The following is a 20,756-nucleotide window of genomic DNA, read 5'->3' on the forward strand; positions in this document are numbered from 1 at the left end:
AGCAGCAGCCAGCTCAAGCAGCCCATGGCTTGTTCAGCCTGCTGCACTGAGGGTTGTAGGCTCAGACCTTGCCACTTTGCCTGTCTTCCCCTTATAGGAGCCTCCAGCTACTTGCTAGACACTGATGGTCCTAAAGCCTGCCTGGCCACTCCCACCTAAGACCCTGGCCACTCCCATGCTGAAGGAGGGGAGGGTGGGGCAGGTGGGCAGGGAGGTCCCCACGCTTTCAGGAAGAGGTTTGGGAGCACACATCCAAGGGCTCTGTGTCTGGATCCACTGGGTTGGCTGCTGGCTGTCTCAGAGAATGGGGTGAGTGCAAGGTAGGGGAGAAAGTGCCCCCCACCCTTTTGAGGCTGGAGCCTGAAAAAAATGGCAAGCCACACCCTAGATACCTTGCCCAAGCTTCTAGGTCTTTCTAACTCTCACATCGGGAGCAGTGCGGTGACTGCTTCATTGGTGGTGGGGGGTGTGTGTGTGTGTGTAAAACACATAGGAAGTGCTCTTTAAACAGCCCCAAGTTAGGCAGCATTACTTGTCATTACTTGTGTCTTTTCAGTGCCTTTGTGACTGAAAGGCCGACTCTCCAGATACTCTCAGAAACATGTGCCTCTGGGTTCACCTCATACAATTGATTGCCTGTGTTAACTCTGTACAATTTCTTACTGTGATGGGGTGAAAGCCTGAATCCTGATGTCAACGATCTAAGTGCTAGTACTAGCATTTCTAGTCAATGGGTGACGCTGTTCCAGTCACACTGTTCTGAGGCGGTTTCCCCACCACCTATAAAATCATATGAGGGGGGATTGCTCTGTAAACCACAAGAAACCGTGTAACTGTGAAGGTTACTTAGCTGTCAGGTGGTTTTGTGTCTTCTTTATTCTTTTTCCAAAATATTAATTTTTTAAAAAGTTTTCTTTATTTATTTTTGAGAGAGAGAGAGAGAGAGAGAGAGAATCTCAAGCAGGCTCTGCACTGTCAGCACAGAGCCCAATGTGGGGCTCGAACTCCTGGACCATGAGATCATGACCTGAGCTGAAATCAAGAGTCTGACGCTTAACTGAGCTGCCCAGGTGCCCCCCAAAATACTAATTTTAAAGGCTGAGGCCTGTGTGTAATGTAAAGCACTGGGGAAAAAAAAGAAGTGACAGTAGTTAGCTAGTTGGTGAAGCCTCTGAGTATATAGTGCTAGATAAAGACACGACAGTGATTTTGTTTTTTTTTTTTAATTTTTTTTTTTTCAACGTTTATTTATTTTTGGGACAGAGAGAGACAGAGCATGAACGGGGGAGGGGCAGAGAGAGAGGGAGACACAGAATCGGAAACAGGCTCCAGGCTCTGAGCCATCAGCCCAGAGCCTGACGCGGGGCTCGAACTCACGGACCGCGAGATCGTGACCTGGCTGAAGTCGGACGCTTAACCGACTGCGCCACCCAGGCGCCCCTACAGTGATTTTCTAAACACTCTAGTCCTCAGACCCTATTTAGCTCTGTTATCCTATTATGAGGTCACAAAATTTCTTTGGTAAGGTTCCGGTAAGCCAGTGGTTCTCCAAGTGTGTGTTTGGGTTTGGATAGCAGCGTCAGCACCACCTGGGAACTTGTTAGAGATGCAAATTCTTGGGTTTCACCCTAGGTCTACTCAATCAGGAACACTGGTGTACTGCCTAGCAATTGATTTAACACACCTGAAGACAGTTTGGAACTATTGCTGTTTGCAGATGCAGTAGTTGCTTAATAAACCTACTGGAGAATTCTGTGTGCAGCAGCTCCATTTATGGGAAATGGGTTCTCTCTGCCTGCTGATAGGGCACACTGCACTCACTCTGATGACCTGTAAACACACTATAGGCAATTCCACACAGAAAATGACACTCTAAGAAAGCTTGAGTGCTAGAATTCAGATGAAAGAACCTAAAAACTCTATCAAGAGATGAACCAATGAATCAGAATTCATGGTTTGATCCACTCCTTCCCAGCCCTTACCTACTACCACTCAAGTCCACAATGGAAGGGGTGTTGTGTGACAACGCTAATAGACTGAATATTTGTGCCCTCCATCCCTGCCTCATTCCTAGGTTGAACCCTAATACCCAATGTGAGGGTATTTGGAGGCAAGGCCTCTGGAAAGTGATTAGGTCATGAGGGTTCCACCCTCATTTCCCTTCCACCATGTGAAGGCTGTCTACAAACCAGGAAGTGGGCTCTCACTAGAGACCAACTGTGCCAGCATCTTGACCAACTTCCCAACCCCAAGAACAGAAATGAATTTCTGTTGTGTATAAGGCACTCAGTCTTTGGTATTGTTACAGCAGCCCAAATAGATGAAGAGACAGCTAGTGCACAGTCTGATTTCGGGTTTCTTCATATCTCAGATAGCAGGTAACAGACCATAAGGAGACAAGATGCCGACCTCATTAAGGATACTTATACATCAAGTGGACTGCCCAGAGTCCTTCCAGAAGTACCCCTTCCCAAGAGCATTACTCTGGCCCAGCTCTACTGCAGAACCAGGACCCACATTTTTGTTTTCCCAGACGTAGGCTCTGTTTTCAGCTCTCCCATCTCTCACAGGAGCCCAGCTTCTCCCCTAGGATAGCCCATCCCTCCATACCAATCCTGAACTAACATCTGAAATCAGTCCAAATCAGATTCCCAGGAGATACAAAAAATTTTTATTTCAGTACACATCTACAGGATTTATGTATCTGGTCTGGGGCAGGGGAAGGAGGAGACATGTACATAGTTTGTCTGGTCTCCAAGAGAGGGGCAAGTTACCCTTCACTTCCATACAGACCAGATCCTGAGTTTCAGACATCAGGATATAATGGGAGGGCTCACTCTGCTCCAAAAAAGCTCACACAGCCTGCTCCCAGGAAAGCAAGCCTTCTCCCTTGTCTCCTGCCCACGCTTAAGCCACAAAACCCTCTGTCTGGCCAGGCCCGTGTTGGTGAACTCCAGAACGTATCCATCTCTTCATCTGTAGCAGCCATACTAGGTCTCTGATTCCCCATTTTGGAGCATCCCTGAGGTCAGTCTCTGGAGGTACTGCTGACGCAGAGAGGGCAGCTGGAGATACAGCTCAAAGCCTTCTGGGAGGGCAGGATTAGGGAGCTTATAGTGGAGAAGGTGCTGCCGGAGACCCTGCAAAAGGGGCAGAAACTTTATGAAGTAGGTAGTGAGATCCTATTGAGATTTCTGTGCCCCAAGACCTCTTCTCTTCCCACCCTCCAGGATGTGCCCCATCCTACCTCATTCGTCAGCATCCAAGTCTTCTGCAACATGCTCCTGCGGGCAGCCTTTACCTCGTCCTAGAGGCAGAACAGGGACAGGGGACACTGGGCCAAGGGCTGTACCCATCACTGGCCTTGTCTGGCCCTCATCTCCTCCCCAGATGACCCAAAGGCAGCTCAATCACAGTCTCCCTTCCTCCCTTCAGTATAACTTACTGAACTCTTTGGGTCCTGGGAGAAGATGAAGCTGTTGACATGAGCCACAGCCACAGCATAGAGTACAGGGCACCAGCGTGCACAGAGTGCACCAGTAACCAGGACACGGAAGTAGAGCTGAAGGAGGGCCAGGTTGTCTTCAGGAGGCTCTGTATAGTACTCCAAGGACACAGGCAACTGTGACAGGGGGAATGAGACATGCTGAGGGTGAGGGTGGAATGTCTATCACTGCACAACAGGGTGGATGGCTGGTGGTCACATGGACCAAATCATGAGGGCAGAGATCAGGTCCTGGACAGACATCCATTCCTGTCTATCACAAGGATCAAGGTTAAAGACTAAAGAGCTGAGAAGCAGGGAAAACTGGGAAACTAAGAAGCAGTACTGAATTTCTACTGCCTACCACTACTTTAATGTACCTAAAACTTTCAAAATGTCACATTCACCTGCTTGATTATATTATGAAACCTCTCAAAAGTTCCTTTTCTTAGGACCAGTAACTCTCTAAAAAATCACTCTTACTTCCATGCAGAAAGGATTATGAGAGGGGCACCTGGCTGGCTCAGTCAGTGGAACATACGACTCTTGACCTTGGGATTGTGAGTTTGGGCCCAACATTGGGTGTAGAGATTACTTAAAAAAATAAAAACATAAAAAAAAAGAAATGATTAGGGCACCTGGGTGGCCCAGTCGGTTAAGCATCCGACTTTGGTTCAGTTTATGATCTCGCGGTTCTTGAATTCAAGTGCCATGTCAGGCTTTGTACTAACAGCTCAGAGCCTGGAGCCTGCTTTGGATTCTGTGTCTCCCTCTCTTTCTGCCCCTCCCCCTGCTTGCACTCTCTCTCAAAAATAAACAAACATATGGGAATGCAAGCTGGTGTAGCCACTCTGGAAAACAGTATGGAGGTTCCTCAAAAAACTAAAAATAGAACTACCCTACGACCCAGCAATTGCACTACTAGGCATTTACCCACGGGATATAGGTGTGCTGTTTCTTTTTTTTTTTTTTTTTAATTTTTTTTTTCAACGTTTATTTATTTTTTGGACAGAGAGAGACAGAGCATGAACGGGGGAGGCGCAAAGAGAGAGGGAGACACAGAATCGGAAACAGGCTCCGAGCCATCAGCACAGAGCCTGACGCGGGGCTCGAACTCATGGACCGCGAGATCGTGACCTGGCTGAAGTCGGCCGCCCAACCGACTGCGCCACCCAGGCGCCCCAGGTGTGCTGTTTCGAAGGGACACATGCACCCCCATGTTGACAGTAGCACTATCAATAATAGCCAAAGTATGGAAAGAGCCCAAATGTGCATCAATGGATGAGTGGATAAAATGTGGTATATGTATACAATGGAGTATTACTTGGCAATCAAAAAGAATGAAATCTTGCCATTTGCAACTATGTGGATGGAACTGGAGGGTATTATGCTAAGTGAAATCAGTCAGTCAGAGAAAGACAAAAATCATGACTTCACTCATGAGGACTTTAAAAGACAAAACAGATGAACATAAGGGAAGGGAAATAAAAATAATATAAAAACAGGGAGGGGGATGATACAGAAGAGACTCATAAATATGGAGAACAAACTGAGGGTTGCTGGAGGGGTTGAGGGAGGGGGGATGGGCTAAATGGGTAAGGGGTACTAAAGAATCTACTCCTGAAATCATTGTTGCACTATATGCTAACTAATTTGGATGTAAATTTTAAAAAATAAAAAAATTAAATTAAAAAAATTAATAAACGTAAAAAAATGATTATGAAAGAAAGAGATAAGGTTTACCTCCAGTGGTATTTGTCATAGTGTTACTTCAAATAGCAGAAAATTAGAAACAATTTTCATGCCCACCAAGGGGTTGATAAAATAAACAGATGTACCTACACAATGAATTATTACATAGTAAAAAATGTTGATTTCTTAGAATATTTAATGATTGGGAAATGCTTACTATGTAATATTAACTTAAATGAAGAAAATTAAATGAAGAAAACATTATGCAGGGATCCCAATTTTATAAAAATATATATGTACATAAAAAGACTAATCCTTAAAAATGTAATTTTTTTGTTTTTTTATATAAAATACTTATATTATATATACATGGTAAATGTATTTATTAAAATATTTAAAGTTTACCAGAATAGGGCACCTGGTTAGTTCAGTCGGTTAACTGCCCAAATCTTGATTTTGGCTCAGGTTATGATCTCTTGGTTCATGAGTTCGAGCCCCACATCGGGGTCTCTGCTGATGGTGTGGAGCCTGCTTGGGATTCCCTCTCTTTCCATCTCTCTCTGACCTTTGCCTGCTCACTCTCTCACTCTCTCTCAAAATAAATAAACTTTAAAAAAAAAGTTTAGGGGTGCCTGGATGGCCCAGTTAGTTAAGCATCCAACTTCAGCTCAGGTCATGATATCGCAGTCTGTGAATTCGAGCCCCGAATCAGGCTCTGTGTTGACAGCTCAGAGCCTGGAGCCTGCTTCATTTTCTGTGTCTCCCTCTCTCTCTGCCCCTCCCCCACCTGTGCTCTGTCTCTCTCTCTCTCAAGAATAAACAAACATTAGAAAAAATTAAACATGGGGCGCCTGGGTGGCGCAGTCGGTTAAGCGTCCGACTTCAGCCGGGTCACGATCTCGCGGTCCGTGAGTTCGAGCCCCGCGTCAGGCTCTGGGCTGATGGCTCGGAGCCTGGAGCCTGTTTCCGATTCTGTGTCTCCCTCTCTCTCTGCCCCTCCCCCATTCATGCTCTGTCTCTCTCTGTCTCAAAAATAAATAAAACATTGAAAAAAAAATTTTTTAAAAATAAAAAAAAAAAAAAGAAAAAATTAAACAAAAAGTTTACCAGAATAAGATATAATGAAAATAAAAACTCAAACCTTAAAAAAATAGTAACTCTCTACAGCTTATAAGTTTAACCCTTAGCCTGATTTTTGAGGCCCTCTAAGATTTTATTAGCCTTGTTTCCAAGATTTTAAACTAAAATCTGTTCTAGACTCCTCCCTCTTCCTACCCTATTCTACTCCTTCCTGCCTCTTAGCTTTTGCTGATGCTATTCCACTACGTACATTCTTTTACTTTTTGAGAGAGACCTTGTGAGTTGGGAGAGAAAGAGAGAGAGAGAGAGAGAGAAAACCCCAAGCAGACTCCACACTCAACAGAGGGCTAGATCTCACAACTGTGAGATCATGACCTGAGCTGAAATCAAGAGGCACTTAACCGAATGAGTCACCCAGGCGCCCCTCCACTAGGTACATTCTGTCCTTCATCCTCAACAATCCAAATTCTATCCAACCTTCAGTGCCCAGGTCAGTCTTCACTCTTCCCCAAAGCCTTCTGCTTATGGGAAGCCCACTTTGATATTTCCCTTTTCTGAATCCTAACATCTAAAATCTGAATAACTTTGAACTACGTTAGTTTGTAGCACGTCTCTTATCTAGGTTGTAGCAACATGTACAACGAGCTGTAGCTTGTTAATAATATCCAATATGTACTGTATGCCAGATACTCTGTTAAACCCCTTTCGTGGAGTCTTTTAATCTCCTCAGAATCCCCAAGAAGTTTGATAAGGAACCTGAGGGCCACCAAAGCTCCCCACTGCTCAGGACCACCCCCAAGGCCCAGTACAGGAAGGCCAGTACAGTACAGGCTGTGCTGGGCTGAGAAAGTACCTGGGTCAGTGGCAGGCCCAGAGCTCGCAAGGCTCCCACATGCTCCCCAAAGAGGGTGAGGCGCAAAGTGACACTGAACCGACGCTGCAGGGGAAGGAGAACCAGAGCTCCAAAGAGATGGTCCCCAAAAGAGACAGCCTCAAAATGCTCCAGGAAGTTGGCATAGAGGTCAGGGAAAGATGTCAGGCCAGGAAGCGGACAATCCAGCTTGAGGTCTGGCAGGACTTTAGGCTGGCAGAGCCGGGCAAGGAGAGCTGCCACCAGACGTTGTATTGGGGTTTCCCGGAACAGCTCACTGTCTACCAGGAACATACACATGAGCCGTGCCAGGCGGGCAGCAGGTGGCACAGCCCAGAGGGCCTGGGGGCGCCAGGTTTCCAAGACGAGCACCCACTGCAGAGCCCGCATAGCTGTGCCTACTGTGTCAGCAGGAGGAAGTCCTGAGGGCGTGTCTGAGGCCTGGTGGTAGAGGTGGATCAATGGCAGGAAAGGCCAGTCGGTGGGCAGAAGTGGCTCCTTAGGCACAGGGAGCAGCAGGGCTGGGATTTGCCGTAGCTCCCCTCGGTACAAGGCCTGAGACGCTAGTAGGCTGGCTCGGGCCAGTGAGCAGTGGGTCAGGTAGCAGCTGCGGATGCTGGGGAGGTCCTGGCAGGCCTGAACCAGCAGAGCCCCTCGCCCACACGCAGAGTCCCTGCCACTCCCTAAGGACAGCCGATCGGAGAAGTCAGCTGCCTCTGGACCACCTGATGCTCTTTCCCTGCAATAGAACCCAAAAGCCAAAAATGAGGGTTTGAACCACGGCACTCTGAACACCATGCCAGCTCTCCAGGGCTTCCCAGAGGTTCCTAGGTCCAATCCTGCTCCTCCCTGTTCCCCTAATCACTTTCTATGTTGTGTGTGTAGATTAAGAGAATGGATACTAAAGTCAGCTGCTTAGGGGCAGGTTTACGGAACTTCTCTGTGCCTCAGTTTCCTCATAGGAAAATGGGGATGATAACAATACTTATCTCATAGTACAAGTGAAACACTTAAAATACAGATACTTAAGGAGATGCCAGACGCAAAGTTAGCACTCAGTAACTGTTAGCTATTACTCAAGTATAGCTAGTTTATGCACCTGTTTTTAGCCATACAGTCACACTGAAATCACATTATAATTCTCTAACGTGGATATCTTCATCCTCACTTTACTGATGAGAAAATGGAAGCTCCAATAGGTGAAGTACAATCCATGCAAGAAAGAGGATTAAACCCAGGTGTTCTAGCTCCAAACTCAGGGCTGCTCTGTCAATAGCCACAACAGCCTCTCAAAGGGCTGAGTTGATGTCACCAACCCTGGACTTACGGGAGGAACTCCAGACGGAATACACAGCTCAGCAGTAGCTCATGGGCGAGGTACTCACTTCCAGGTAGCAGTCGGCTCAGCAGGGCCAACACCATACTATGATGGAGAGCGGCATTGACGGCCAGAACTGGCTGGACTGTTGCCTATGAACAGAAGAGCAAGGGGTAGGAGGGTGGGTGGGATGTGAGAGGGGACAGAGCAAGGGGAAGTGAGAGTCCATGCAAAGAGGATATATACTGAAGGGTACAGATCCTGGGCACATCTAGATGGGACGAACTGCAGGGGTGGGGATTATGGGAGGGTTGTGGACAGAGGTGGAGAGGGGGCTGGGGCATACCCACCGCTCTCTGGGCCAGGGTGAGTGCCAGGTACTGTAGGTGGTACTCATGGCGCAAGGCCCACGCAGAGAAGGGAGTGAGTTGTGGGGCAGCCATAGGAGCCACACACTGGAGGAAGTAGTTCTGGAGTCCTGGGGCAGCCAATATGGCAGCCAGCTGGAGGAAAGCAAACTTATTCAGATCTAAAGTGACTTTGATCTCTCTCCTGAAGTTCCCCAGGTGGCTGCCCCCTCCCCAGCCAAACTCAGAGAAATGGGTGCTGGCAAGAGAGACCTTTCTGCCTCAAGTGATACCCTCACCCTTTTGTTCTGACTCCTATCTTGCCCCTCCACCCCAGCCTCCAACCCCTAACCAGGTGCCTATGTCTCACCTGGCCACAAAGCCCCTTGTGGATCCGGGCCAAGGTGTTGAAGAGAGACAGGAGGGCAGTGAGGAACGGGAAGGGTGAGGCTGAGCCAGCCAGACTGAGAGAGGGGCGTCCTCCTGTGCAGCCCAGTGACACCAGGCTGGGGAGAGCTTCAGGGGCCGGAACACAGAACTGCGGGTTGCAGAGAGGGGAGCAGCACCTGGAGGCAGAATGAAGAAGCTGAGGGGGGCTCTGGCCTGATGTACACCAGGCTAGAAAAGAGCTGCTTGGTCTGCGACCAAGGCCCACAGGAACCTGGCTATATGGACCAGTACCCACATTCCTCAGAGCCCTCAAGTGCTGCTTGCTAGGGACTCAGGTTTCCTTCAGGCTGAGAAGTTCTACTTAGGATGGACCAGGGAGCTAGATCTAGGAGTCCCACAGGGAGTCAAACGGCCTCCTCCCTACTGCCCCCACCTCCCAACCACACACACACACACTACATACCCAAGAGAATCCCACAGGCTGCCCAGAGTGGGTGGGTGCAGTAAGGGTAGCAGCAGCCCCTCTGACAGGCGCTCCATATCCTGAAGCCAATCCCCTGGGCACAGGCTTGGCTAGAAGACCAAGGGGCTCAATGAGCTGACAGCAAAAGAAGATGCATTCTCCTAGACCCTGTGTACCCAGGCCAAGCCCATAACTTCCAAGAGCCCAAGAGTCAGTGTTTGTAGGCTTCTGCCTTCTGACCCTTCTGGAGAGGGAAAAGACCCTGAGGTTGCCCCAACACCCTCTGTCCTCAGAGCATGAAGTCTCCAGGGAGACAGAGCTGCTGCTTGGGGTTCTCTGGTCCCCACCAACACAGCTCCCTGACAGCTCCAATGGATATGGAAGCAGAAAGAGGAAGGTGGGAGGGAAAAGGCGGAGAATAGGAAAAAGTGGAATGGGGAGGTAGGAGTGGAGAGGTCGAGACAGAGGGAGACACAGGGTGGTGTGTTAAGATGGGCACAGGCGCCCAGGATATGGAGGAAGTAGGCAGGCAACACTCACCTGCTGGCTCCAGGCCTGGTAGTATGCATCCAGGAAGAGTAGGCAGGCAGTGGGCACCGGGCCTAGAGCATGCCAATTCTCAGATCTGGGCAGCAACTTCAAGGTCTGTCTTAGAAAGGGCTCCACAAGGGGTTGGAGCCCGGACACCTGTGTCCAAGTGATCAAGGAAGGGGTGGCCGACAGACTGGCCTCAGCAGAGTCACTACAGGAGTGCCAAAGGGGTCACAGTCAAGGTCTGGCTGCCTTGACTCCTCCATAAGGTCTACCCACCCTCTCACTCTGGAGGAGTGCTCCCACCTGTCCTGAAGCTCAGAGCTATAACGTACCTGCTGGACTCAGGGACAGTGCTACTGGCTGCCAGGGTCAGCTGGGTGAGCAGAGTGAGCAAGGAGGCTATCCGCTGCACAGACAGGGGCTGAGGGGGCTGGGTGCTGAGCTCCTCTGGCACAGCCTGCAGGGCCCGCATCAGCACTGGGTATAGCTCCCTGGGGGAGAATGATTATTGCCTTTCAGTGTCCAAAGACACCGGACGTGGAGACACATGACACAAAGCAAGGCACTGCCCCAAGGACCTGCAGTTTGGTTAAAGAGGCTCGGGAGAAAGAGGCCCCAGGGCTGGGCACTCTTGGAAGGCTTCAGAGGGAAGGAAGGCTGGAGGCTGAAGGGAACGAGGGTAGACCTTCCAGGCTTCCTTCCAACAAGGGATTTAAATCTGATTTCACCAAGCTACTAAGGCTGTTGTGCACAGAATGTGGTTAACTCGGCTTTTTTCTACTGTCCTCTGGCTAGTCCTGGCCCCCAAGCCTTCTTCATTCCTCCCAGAATCCCCTCTTCCTCATCCTCAGCCTCCCTCTGAGCTTGAAACCCTGAGCAAGGCTGAGTCATCAGATTAGGCCAGAGTGCAGAACCGGAGAGGTCTGTAAGAGAGCCTACTCTTGTCTCTCCTCACCTGTAAAGGTCACTGCCTTGGCCATAGGAGGCAGCCACAGCCCACAAACGGAAGGCCTCAGTGCTCAGCATCTCAGCTTCCTCTGGAGGCAAGGCCATTTCCTGGGGAGCCTCTGCTATAAAGCGGCACAGGCGGCTCCGGAGATCAAAGCTGCTCAGCTGAGGGTGAGAGGGCAGAGAGTCTGAACATCACAATCAGCAGGGAGCCCAACTAGCCTCAGGTTCTCTTATATGGAGACTGGCTCAACTCAACCCTGTTCCAGGCCACTCTTGTGCTACAGGGTCTTAACTCTGGACCAGGATGAAACTATCTCATCCATCCCTCCCTCCCACTCCACCTTCCTTCCCTCTCTGCCCCTCCCCCCCTTCATTTTAGCAAGCACCTGCTGGGCCCCTTTTCTAGGGCTACTTGGCTATGGGTGATGGCCGCCCATATGTAAGTGGCTCTTCTGGTCTGGGCCCATCAGTTAACGAAAGCACAAGTAGGCCTATAGGATACACTATAATCTAGATGACTAGGTTTCTGGCTGGTGGTTCCTAATGCATTTCTAAGCAACTGGATCAGAGATCAGAAAAGGAAGATGGCATGAGCGAGTTACCCAGAGTCCAGAGGCCATGCTTAGCCCCCAACCCAGCCCTGTCTTAAGCCCCTCATCCCTCGACCTTTGTCCTGCTCACCAGCCGGGCAGCAATATTCCTACCAGCCGAGGCCAGGACACGAAGTAGTTTCATGGCAGTGGCACAGGGCACTTTGTGTAGACTGAGGACAGGCCCCACCCCCATGGGGGACCAGCTGGTGGGCAGGAACTCTCGAACCACGGTCTCTATTAGTCGAGGGCACTCCACGACCTGTGGGGGTCAGGAAGAAAAGGGAAGTAGGGAAGTAGGGAGGCTGAGGGTCAGCAATGGGGTCAGCTAGGCTCTTTGTGCATTCCTTGTCTCCTTCTCATTCTTACCCTTGTGGCTGACTCCAGGGAATGCCGGGCCAGACGGATGAGCACAGCCAGGATATCAAGGACCACAGAAGGGGCTGGGCAGGTCACCTCTAGCACGTAGCGCAGCCGTGGCAGCAGGTTGGTAGCCAGAAGCCCCTGGTGATCAGAGAGATAAACCCAGTGCCAAAAGCAACTGAGCCCCAGGCCTTAATGACCCCTCTTGCCTAAGATGTGCTCACTTCAAGGTCATGCGACAGGTGCAGCTGCCCCAGCATTTTACCTTGATGATGTCATGTCGGGCCAGGTCAGATGGAGGCCGGTTTCCTTCCTCAGGGCTCTTTCTTTTTGCTTTTTCTGCTGGGGCCTCTTCATCTTCATCCTCATCGTCCTCCCTGTCCTCCTGGCTGGGCATCAGAGGAAACGTCAAAGCTCCATGGTACCAGGAGAAGGAGCTATCGAGGAGCTCCTGACATAGGAGAGAGAAGGGTGTGGGAAGAAGAGGAAGGAGTCAGGCCCAGAAAAAGCAGCAGCAGCAGCCACCCACCCAGAACAGAAAGGCAAGGCTGCTGGGCTTTGGGGCCCGTAGAAGAAGGCAGTGGTGCTGCCATCCCATTCTCTGCTCCGCCTGGCAAAGCCTTGGCAGTGAGGGCATGTCCAGCAACAGGAGTAGGAACGCTGATGCCTCAAAGCCCTACTCCTATCTGTGTTGTACCTCATCTCCAGGAGCCACCAGCAGAGCCCGAAGAGCCCGGACGGCAGCTGCAATGACTGCGTCCACTCTGTCATCCAGGGAGAAGCGCAGCAAGAAGAGGAAACCAGCATCCAAGAGGAGGCGCAAGACACTGCCCACTAGCCGGTCCCTAAACTCACCAGCCTGGGCCTTGGGGATAGGATAAAACTTTGCTGAAGATGTAGAAGTTAGAGTCTTTGTCCTAAACCCTTCACTTGCCCACCTACGACCCTGGGTTTATCCCATTCCCAGTCTGCCCCAGAGAGAGTTGGTGTATGGGCTATGGGGCCAGAATGAAAAGGGCAGGAGGTGGGGGAAGTCTATGGTTGGGGGAGGAGGCGTGGGGACAGGCAGGACCGGCCAGCAGTCCACTCACCCTGCTGATGACCTGGGCCAACACATGCAGCGCTAGTGCTCTCTGCTGGGACACCTGGCTGCGCGTGAGGTGGAACAGCTCCTGCAGGGAGTATCCCGCTCTCTGGGGCAGGGACAAGAAATCAGCAGCCAGGACACAGGGCAGCACCCCAACCAATACATAGAAATGCCTCCATTCCAGGCACTGACTTAGTTGTCCAGGGGAAGGCTAAGATAAGTAAGTGATATCTCTTGCCTCTGCTCTCCATGGATCCTCAAACTGATAAAGAAGATGGGACTTGCACACGAGTAACCATGCCATAAGGCAGATAGGGAAGAATTCAGTAATCAGTGTTTAATTTACAAGAGAAGAGGAGAGAGGGAGGGAGGGAGAGAGAGAGAGAGAGAGAGAGAGAGAGAGAGAGAGAGAAGGGGGACCTGGAAAAGTGATGAGGTCTCAGTGGGTGGGTAGAGCTTTGATGGCCTGAAGAAAAAGCCCTGGAGGTCCTTGAGCACACGGCGTACATGGCAAGTGGGCTCCAGAATGGCGCAGGAGTGAGGAAGGCAGAGCTACAGGGGCAGCGGGGATACAGGGTCGGAGGACTGTCTTGCCAGGCTAAAGAGCCAAGACTATTCTGTGAGCAGAAGAGAGCCAGGAAACTTTCCGAGGCACGGCACAGCCTGAGCGGGGCCAGAGGGAATCAGTATGGCAGTCCCATGAGGGACGGATGGCATGGCTGAGAGAGTGGAAGACATGATGACTGAGCAGGTAAGAGGGAGCAAGGCTCTCCTTTAGAAAGCCTCAGACGAGGCGACATAGAACTGGCAAGTTCAGGCAACTGACTGGAATGTGAAGGAATGAGGAGAAACATTTTGAGCCCAATAACCTATGGACACCAAGGCTGAGAACTGGAATAGAGTACACAGAAGGTCCAAGGCAACTGACCAGAGGTCCTTTTCCACTTGCCAAGAGCTGCCCAGTCCTCCCTGGGCCCCATGCCTCACCTCTGCCTCTTCTCCATGGTGGTGCAGGCCCAGATGGGTGGGCAGGTCCACATCAGGGGCCAGAAGCTCTCCCTGAAGACTAAATCGGGCCTGCATCCTCTAATGGGAAGAGAAAGAAGACTATAGGCTGGGGATGCAGCAACTTACCCATACCCACTCCTCACCCATCTCCCGGGCCTCTGTCCTGACTCTATGCCTGAGTGGAAATGGAACTTCTTTGGCCCCAGGGGCCAGGCAGGGTGGTGGGAGAGGAGGAGGAGCGCAAAGGAGAAATGCTTCTCCAGCTCCGGGGAAGAAAATGGCCTGAGTCCTGGGTGCAAGAGCCCCAGCCCCATTTCCGGCCCACTCCACCCCCTGTAGGTCAGCTGGCCCTCCTCACCTCCTGCGTCTGCTGCCGCCGGAGTGGGGGCAAGTCCTGGGTCCACTGGAGCTTCTCCAGCTCCACAGTGTCCATGTGCAGCCATTCTTTGTGGGGCGTCACAGGTGGTGCCAGAGCTAGGAAGATGGAAGCAGAGTAGTAAACCCTAAGGGGCTCAGCTCGGTGGTCTACTGGGGTCCTGGCCATCACCCAGCGGTTGCCACATGCATCTCTGCCCAAGGGTCTGGCAGCCTCTGCCTTCAGCTATAGTTAAGTAGCATGGCCCAGCAGCTAGAACCCCTGGGAACTGGACAAATGTCTCAGATATGGCAGAACACACCTAGTCCAGGGCTCTAGCCCCTTGCTCATCCCAAGGATTTGCTGGGAGGGGCAAGAGAAAGTGGAGGAGGTAAGGAAGAGGAAAGAGAGGGAGCAGAGGAAGAAGGGAAGACCACATACATCAGGGACAACATAGCTCTCAACTGTCTAGTACCGACCTTCTCAAGCAGCAGGGGAGTGGGGCAATGAGGGACAGCTATCCTGCTTCTGCAGGGCAAGATACAGAAACACACACCCAGGACACCCCCCTGCTTCCACCCTCCCCCCCACCCGACCTGCTCAGCTGGCCTGGAGCTCATGGAGGGGCAGGAGGCTCCTGGCTTCCATAATTCGATTTCTTCATTTGTTAATCACTAATAAAATAATCCAGGTCCTGGGAAATGAGTGCTCCCACTGGCCTCTCTGCTTTGGGTCTGGCATGTTCGTAAGGCCTGTGTCAGACTCTTCTCCCATCATCACCCTGGCCCTGCCATCTTGCTCGTAACACTGACAGCAGAGGCAGAAAACTGTAGGGTGGCTAGAGCCAGAGCTGGGGCAACTCTTGCAAAGGCAGGCTGGAGATGATCTGCAGGGGGAGGGGCCATTCAGCCATCATGCCCTGCTGCTGCTTACCAGGGAAGAGCGAGAAGGAGTGGCAACAAAGCAAGAAAACAGGAAGCATATGCAGGAAGAATATATGCATCAGCAAATGAAGACTGATTTCCAGATGATAATGGAAGATTAATGTTAGATGTCAAGGACAGAGAAGATTCTCTTCTTTTCCCATCTGCCAAGCCTAGAAGGGATACTTCCCTCTACTTTTATTCCCCAAAAGATGTACCCCTTTTTCCAAACCTGGGGCTTCTGGCTTCAGCTCATCTTCCTGCCTGGGCTCACTTGGAGAAGTTGGCACAATGGGTTCCTCTCCAGTGAACTCAACAGAGGGTCCTCCTGGTCTCTGCTCCTCTGTGGCTTTCTCTCCTGCTTGCTCATGGACATGGCTGTGGGACCTCAAGAAGGCAACCAAGTTGGGATCTAGGGAAGAGGATGGAAGGGACAGTGGGTGTTGGTGGATCCTCCCCAGCCTTGTACAGACCTGACACCTGCTGAATGTTGCCTGCCTATGAGTGCCAAGGCCAGGACAAGCCATTTCCTCCTCCTGGCCTGAACCCCCTGGGCTCTCTTGGGGCTTCAATGACCCACACCTGTCCCTAGGACCTGCCCACCCACCCTTCTCTCCATCTTTCACAGTCCCCTGGTCCAGGTTTCCACCTATCCCAGTGCTTGGCTCCAGATCAGAGGCCCAAAGTAAGTGGCTGTGGAATAAATGAATGAATGTTGACTAGGGCCAAAGAGAAGGCATTTAGGGGAACAGTTCTTCTCTCTTTTAGCTAATTTATTTACACACAAATATTTACTGAAACCTAATCTATGTATGCTCTATTAAGGTGCTAGATACACACTTTGGAACAGGACTGACTTGGTGCTACTGTTTTGGTAAATAGAAACTAGGAGGGAGGTATAGCAGAGTTGAGTGTCATATAATAGAACATGTCATAGCTGTACTAGATAGAGCATAACTACGGTACATTAGAGTACGTTACACTAGAGTAGTACAGGATACACAGTATAGTGGTTAAGAGCAGGGACTGTCAGACCTCACAGACCTAGGTTTACATCTCATCCATGTTCTTTACCAGCCATATGACCTGGGGGAGAATTTCTTCAAGTTATGAGACTCAGTTTCTTTTCATAAGTAAATGAAATTAGTACTTACAGGAACCATTCGAGGACAGAATGAAATAATGCATTCAAGTACTCAGCAAAAAGCCTGGCATACACAGTAAGCCTTCATTAATAAGTGGCAGTCCCTTCCTAGCCTGGCCTCGGCTGCAAAGACTGATATGCCATACCGAGCTGAGCTAGCAGCCGCTGCTGTTCCTGCAGGATCTCTTCAGGAGCCATGGCTTGTAGTTTTGCTATGTTCTCTTCATGGATGGTCTGGGCTTCCTGCTCAGCATCCTGGCTCCTGAGCCCCTTCCCTGTGACTAGATTGGGTCCCTGGAAGCTGTGGCTGCCCCATGGAAGCTGGTAGCCCTGCTCCCTAGGTGTGAGTGCCTCACAGGATGCAGCACCTGGAAGAAGTGTATGATTAGTTTCACTGCCTCACCCAAGCCTAATCCCGTTAGTCCTGGAGACAGAGGGAGGCCCCAGAGATTTCCCAGGCAAAGAGTGGAGGGCCCTCCCCACAGCCCACACCCCCACAACACAAACATAGGCTGGGCTGGGTGGTGACCTCTCCACTCATTTTTCCCCTTTCTGAGGGATGTTTCCCTAAGAAATATCCTACGTTATGACTCTTCTCTTAGATGTCCAGTCATCTGCCTCCAGAAGCCTGCCTCCGGCTCTTCTGTTAATAATGTGCATCATTAAAGGAATCTTGGCCTTTACCTTTGTTTTATAGTCCCTGCCAGATATCTCTGACTCCTTCCTTTTTCCTAGAGCCGAATAATGGCCTGCACTCTCCCTGCACCTAAGACTCAGATGTGGACCCAAGCCATCCATACCCAATATTGTATGTAGGGATAAGGGACAGCTTCCTCTTCAGATGGCTCAAATGCCACTTAAATGTGCCTTCCTGGGTCGCCTGGGTGGCTCAGTTGGTTAAGTGTCTGACTCTTGATTTCAGCTCAGATCATGATCTCACGGTCCTGAGATTGAGCCCCATGTTGGGCTCTGCACTGGGTGGAGACTACTTAAGATTCTCTCTCTCTCCCTCTCCCTCCCCCCACAAAATAAATAAATATGCCTTCATATTTGAGGGGGAGAAGGCACATACCCAAAGGTGACTCTGTGATTGTGTATTAGAAAAAGGCCGAGCCCAAGCCTCCTCAACCTCAGCTTACCCTCTAGTGGATCCAGGGTAGACACAACTTCTCTAACTGGTGGGACCCTAGCTTCAGACACTCTCTTTGCTGCAACTTCTTGGGCAAAGATGCTTCTCTTACCAGATGTTGCTGACTTCCCCTATGGGCAAAAAGAAAACCCAGGTGACTGATGCTCCTTACCCCGTCCTCTTCTCAAACTCTTTACACTAAGGCCACTGGAACAAAGGGATAAAAGGGTCTTGCTTAATCTCCAAGGGTCACAACCCTAGTTCTCAGAAAAAGCAGTGCTCTATAGGACAGGTCTTGAAGTCTGACAAATCTGGGTTGGATTTCTGGCTCCTGTATCTATTAGATGTGTGGTGTTGGACAAGTTATTTATCTTTTCAGGGTCTCAGTTTCCTCACCTGGAAATGGGGATAATGATACCTACCTTACATGGCTGTTATGAGGACTAAGTAACGCGTGTAAAGTGCTTAGCATGGTGCTGCTTTAACAAGAGGGTTGCTTATCATTATTCAGATTCTCTGCCTGAGGAAGGTGCACTATGGGGCATCTGGGTAGCTCAGTTGGTTAAGTGCCGGACTCTTGCTTTCAGCTCAGGTCATGATCTCACTCACATTTTGTGAGTCTCAGCCCCACAAGCCCCTATCAGGCTCTGTGTTGATAGCACGGAGTCTGCTTAAGATTCTCTCTCTCCCTTTCTCTCTGCCCCTCCTTGGCTCACATTCTCTGTCTCTATCTCAAAAAAATAAACATTAAAAAAACAAAAAAAAAACGAAGAGGCTCATCTGAATGTCCCCTAAGCACCATCTAAGCACCGTGCCTACCTGTCTCTCCTGTGAGCGATGGAACACAGGAGGGAAAGCAACACCACTGGGCACAGGCAGATTCACAGCCACTGAACTTGTATCTCGTTCCTGCAGCAACAAAACACAAAGTAGTGAAGATACCAAACTTTCCCCAGACTGGACACTATCCCCCTAGCCCCAATTCTGTATGACTAGAGTCTCTCTCTAGGGAGAAATGGACCCACTTTTCTTCTTAGGGGACAGTGTTTCTAAAGCAGACCCCAAACTGACTGCAGGGGGAATAAAGTCCCACCTTTCTGAATCACCCTCTACTCCTAAGGCTCACCACCCCTACCCAAATATCCTTGCTGTCCTAGGAAAACTTGTCCTACTAAACAAGGGTGAGACGCACAACGATCTTAGTCAAGACAGCAGTGATGTGCTGATCGTGCCTGTTCAGCCTCTCTTCAGGATCCTCATGTTCAGGTGGGGGACGGCCAGGGCTGGGTCTGGCTCTCTTTGGGGGAGCAGGAACCAAAGCTGGGGGCAAATCTGGGAGATCTGGGAAAGAAAAAAAACCTCAGATGTGAGGATACCCACACCTTTCAGGGGAGAGACTGAGGGCAGGAGGAAGCCAAAGAAAGAAAGGCAGTTGCTGTGGGGCCGGCTCAAGCTGTGTCACCTTGGGCAAGGTATTTAAGCTCTGTGAACCTTAGTTTCTGCATGTGTAAAATGGGGCTGCAGCAACAGAGATTATGCAGTGTCTGAAATAATGATGGGGAAAAATCCAACCACATCAGGAAGAGGGAGAGGACGTTCAGGTCATATCCTCTCTCGTTCCTCAGCCTGACACCCACAACCACTCACTGTCCAGCGTCACCACATCCCGATGATCTTGTAGCACAGGATGGTCCAGGTTAGTGTCGCCACCTCTCCTACTTCCTTTCTTCACCAGTTGTACTGCTGGAGCCGCACCAGCTGCAAGAAACTGACTCTGGAAACGCAGCAGGTCCACCTCTGACTCCCCTGGCTTTGGTCTGGACAGCATGTTGACACTCCAGCTGCCTCTCTAGAGCAACTGTTTCCAGCACTGCTTTGGTGTGGTGATTCTCTCTCATTCACACCTACAAGCAATAAAGTTGATAGCCCTCTGCAAGCGAATCCTGATTTTCTTTATTGTGTATCAGAGACAACTCTTTTCTTGGGTTCACATCAACTCATTTCTTCTCATTCATACCTTACTGCCATTCCCTCCCTATATAGCCCTCCCTGATGTCACCAGCCTAACAACAAAGTTTATTGCCGACTTAAGGTTGTTTACAATCTGTGGATGATAATCATTTTCAGGAACAGCTGTAGGGAACCTAAGAAAAATGCCATCAGGAGACAGGCAGATAAATGTCATACCAAGGAGTAATGATTCTGTATCAAACTGGCGAGAACATGTCTGGCCTAAAGGTGTTCAAATTATTAAGCAAAAACAACAACAACAACAACAAAACCTTGGGCTATAAAAAACAACATATAAAAATCATCTGTATTTTTATATACCAGCAAAAAGAACAATCAGGAAACGAAATTAAGAAAACAATGTCACTGACAATCGCATCAGAAAGAACAAAAACTCTTAGGAATAAATTTCACCAAAGAAGTACAAGACTTGTACACTGTCAGGCCTCACAACTGCCCCTACGGCTCTGCGGTCGCTGACACTCCCGGACCACTCGAGTCAGCAAAGAAATCACCGGATCCCAGCCTATGCAGCCCGCTGATGGTGGGCCGCGGCCGGGATCTCCACACCGAAGAGGCCGCGGCCACTCCAGTGCAGAGCAGATACATTCAGGGAGGCTCCAACAAGGAAGCTGGATACCCTACCCCAGAGTCCTCCCCCGGGGAACCCTGAAATCCGTCCCTCTAGCGCAGCCCCTTACTTCCTCTAGGATCGCCTGGGCGCCGCCATCTTGCCCCGCAAGTGCCACGCTTCCGCCGCCACCAGGTTTGAACATCCGCCCCGCAGCCCAGCCCCGCCTTTCCAGGGCCTGGCTCCACCCTTTCTGGGATTGCATTCGGGGCGCCCAAGACACCCCCCCTTTTTTTTTAAGTTTATTTAAGTAATCTCTCCACCCAACTTGGAGCCTGGGCTCACAACCCAGAGGTCAAGAGTCGCATGCTTTTCCGGCTGAGCCAAGCCAAGACGCCCCTGCGCTCGGGACCCATGAGGGGGAAGATGCACGGCTTGCCCTGCCC

General features: G+C 50.4%; 1 protein-coding gene across 3 annotated transcripts; it reads right to left on the bottom strand.

Annotated features, from left to right (window-relative positions):
• Positions 1-2,648: 2,648 nt before the first annotated feature.
• Positions 2,649-20,496, bottom strand: RPAP1 (RNA polymerase II associated protein 1). Of its 3 annotated transcripts, none has more exons than XM_086710412.1 (25): positions 20,441-20,496; positions 19,377-19,633; positions 18,922-19,070; positions 18,549-18,638; positions 17,740-17,860; positions 16,747-16,968; positions 15,689-15,868; positions 14,537-14,652; positions 14,158-14,256; positions 13,175-13,276; positions 12,781-12,948; positions 12,349-12,534; positions 12,090-12,224; positions 11,812-11,982; positions 11,135-11,292; positions 10,512-10,670; positions 10,186-10,387; positions 9,646-9,755; positions 9,163-9,358; positions 8,796-8,948; positions 8,455-8,597; positions 7,110-7,866; positions 3,446-3,622; positions 3,248-3,307; positions 2,649-3,140 (listed from the first exon to the last, which is right to left on the bottom strand). In XM_086710412.1, exons 2-25 carry the CDS (start codon positions 19,555-19,557, stop codon positions 2,991-2,993), a joined length of 4,185 nt encoding a protein of 1,394 aa, XP_086566538.1. In that variant the 5' UTR covers positions 19,558-19,633; positions 20,441-20,496; the 3' UTR covers positions 2,649-2,990. The 3 variants fall into 3 exon arrangements, with proteins under 3 accessions (XP_086566538.1, XP_086566540.1, XP_025775356.2); XM_086710414.1 differs by having other exon boundaries at positions 7,530-7,866; positions 20,385-20,479; XM_025919571.2 differs by having other exon boundaries at positions 20,385-20,479.
• Positions 20,497-20,756: the final 260 nt, after the last annotated feature.

This window comes from Puma concolor, chromosome B3 (assembly GCF_028749965.1).
Source record: "Puma concolor isolate L17-30 chromosome B3, mPumCon1.1.hap2, whole genome shotgun sequence".
In the NCBI taxonomy this organism is placed as follows: Eukaryota; Metazoa; Chordata; class Mammalia; order Carnivora; family Felidae; genus Puma; species Puma concolor.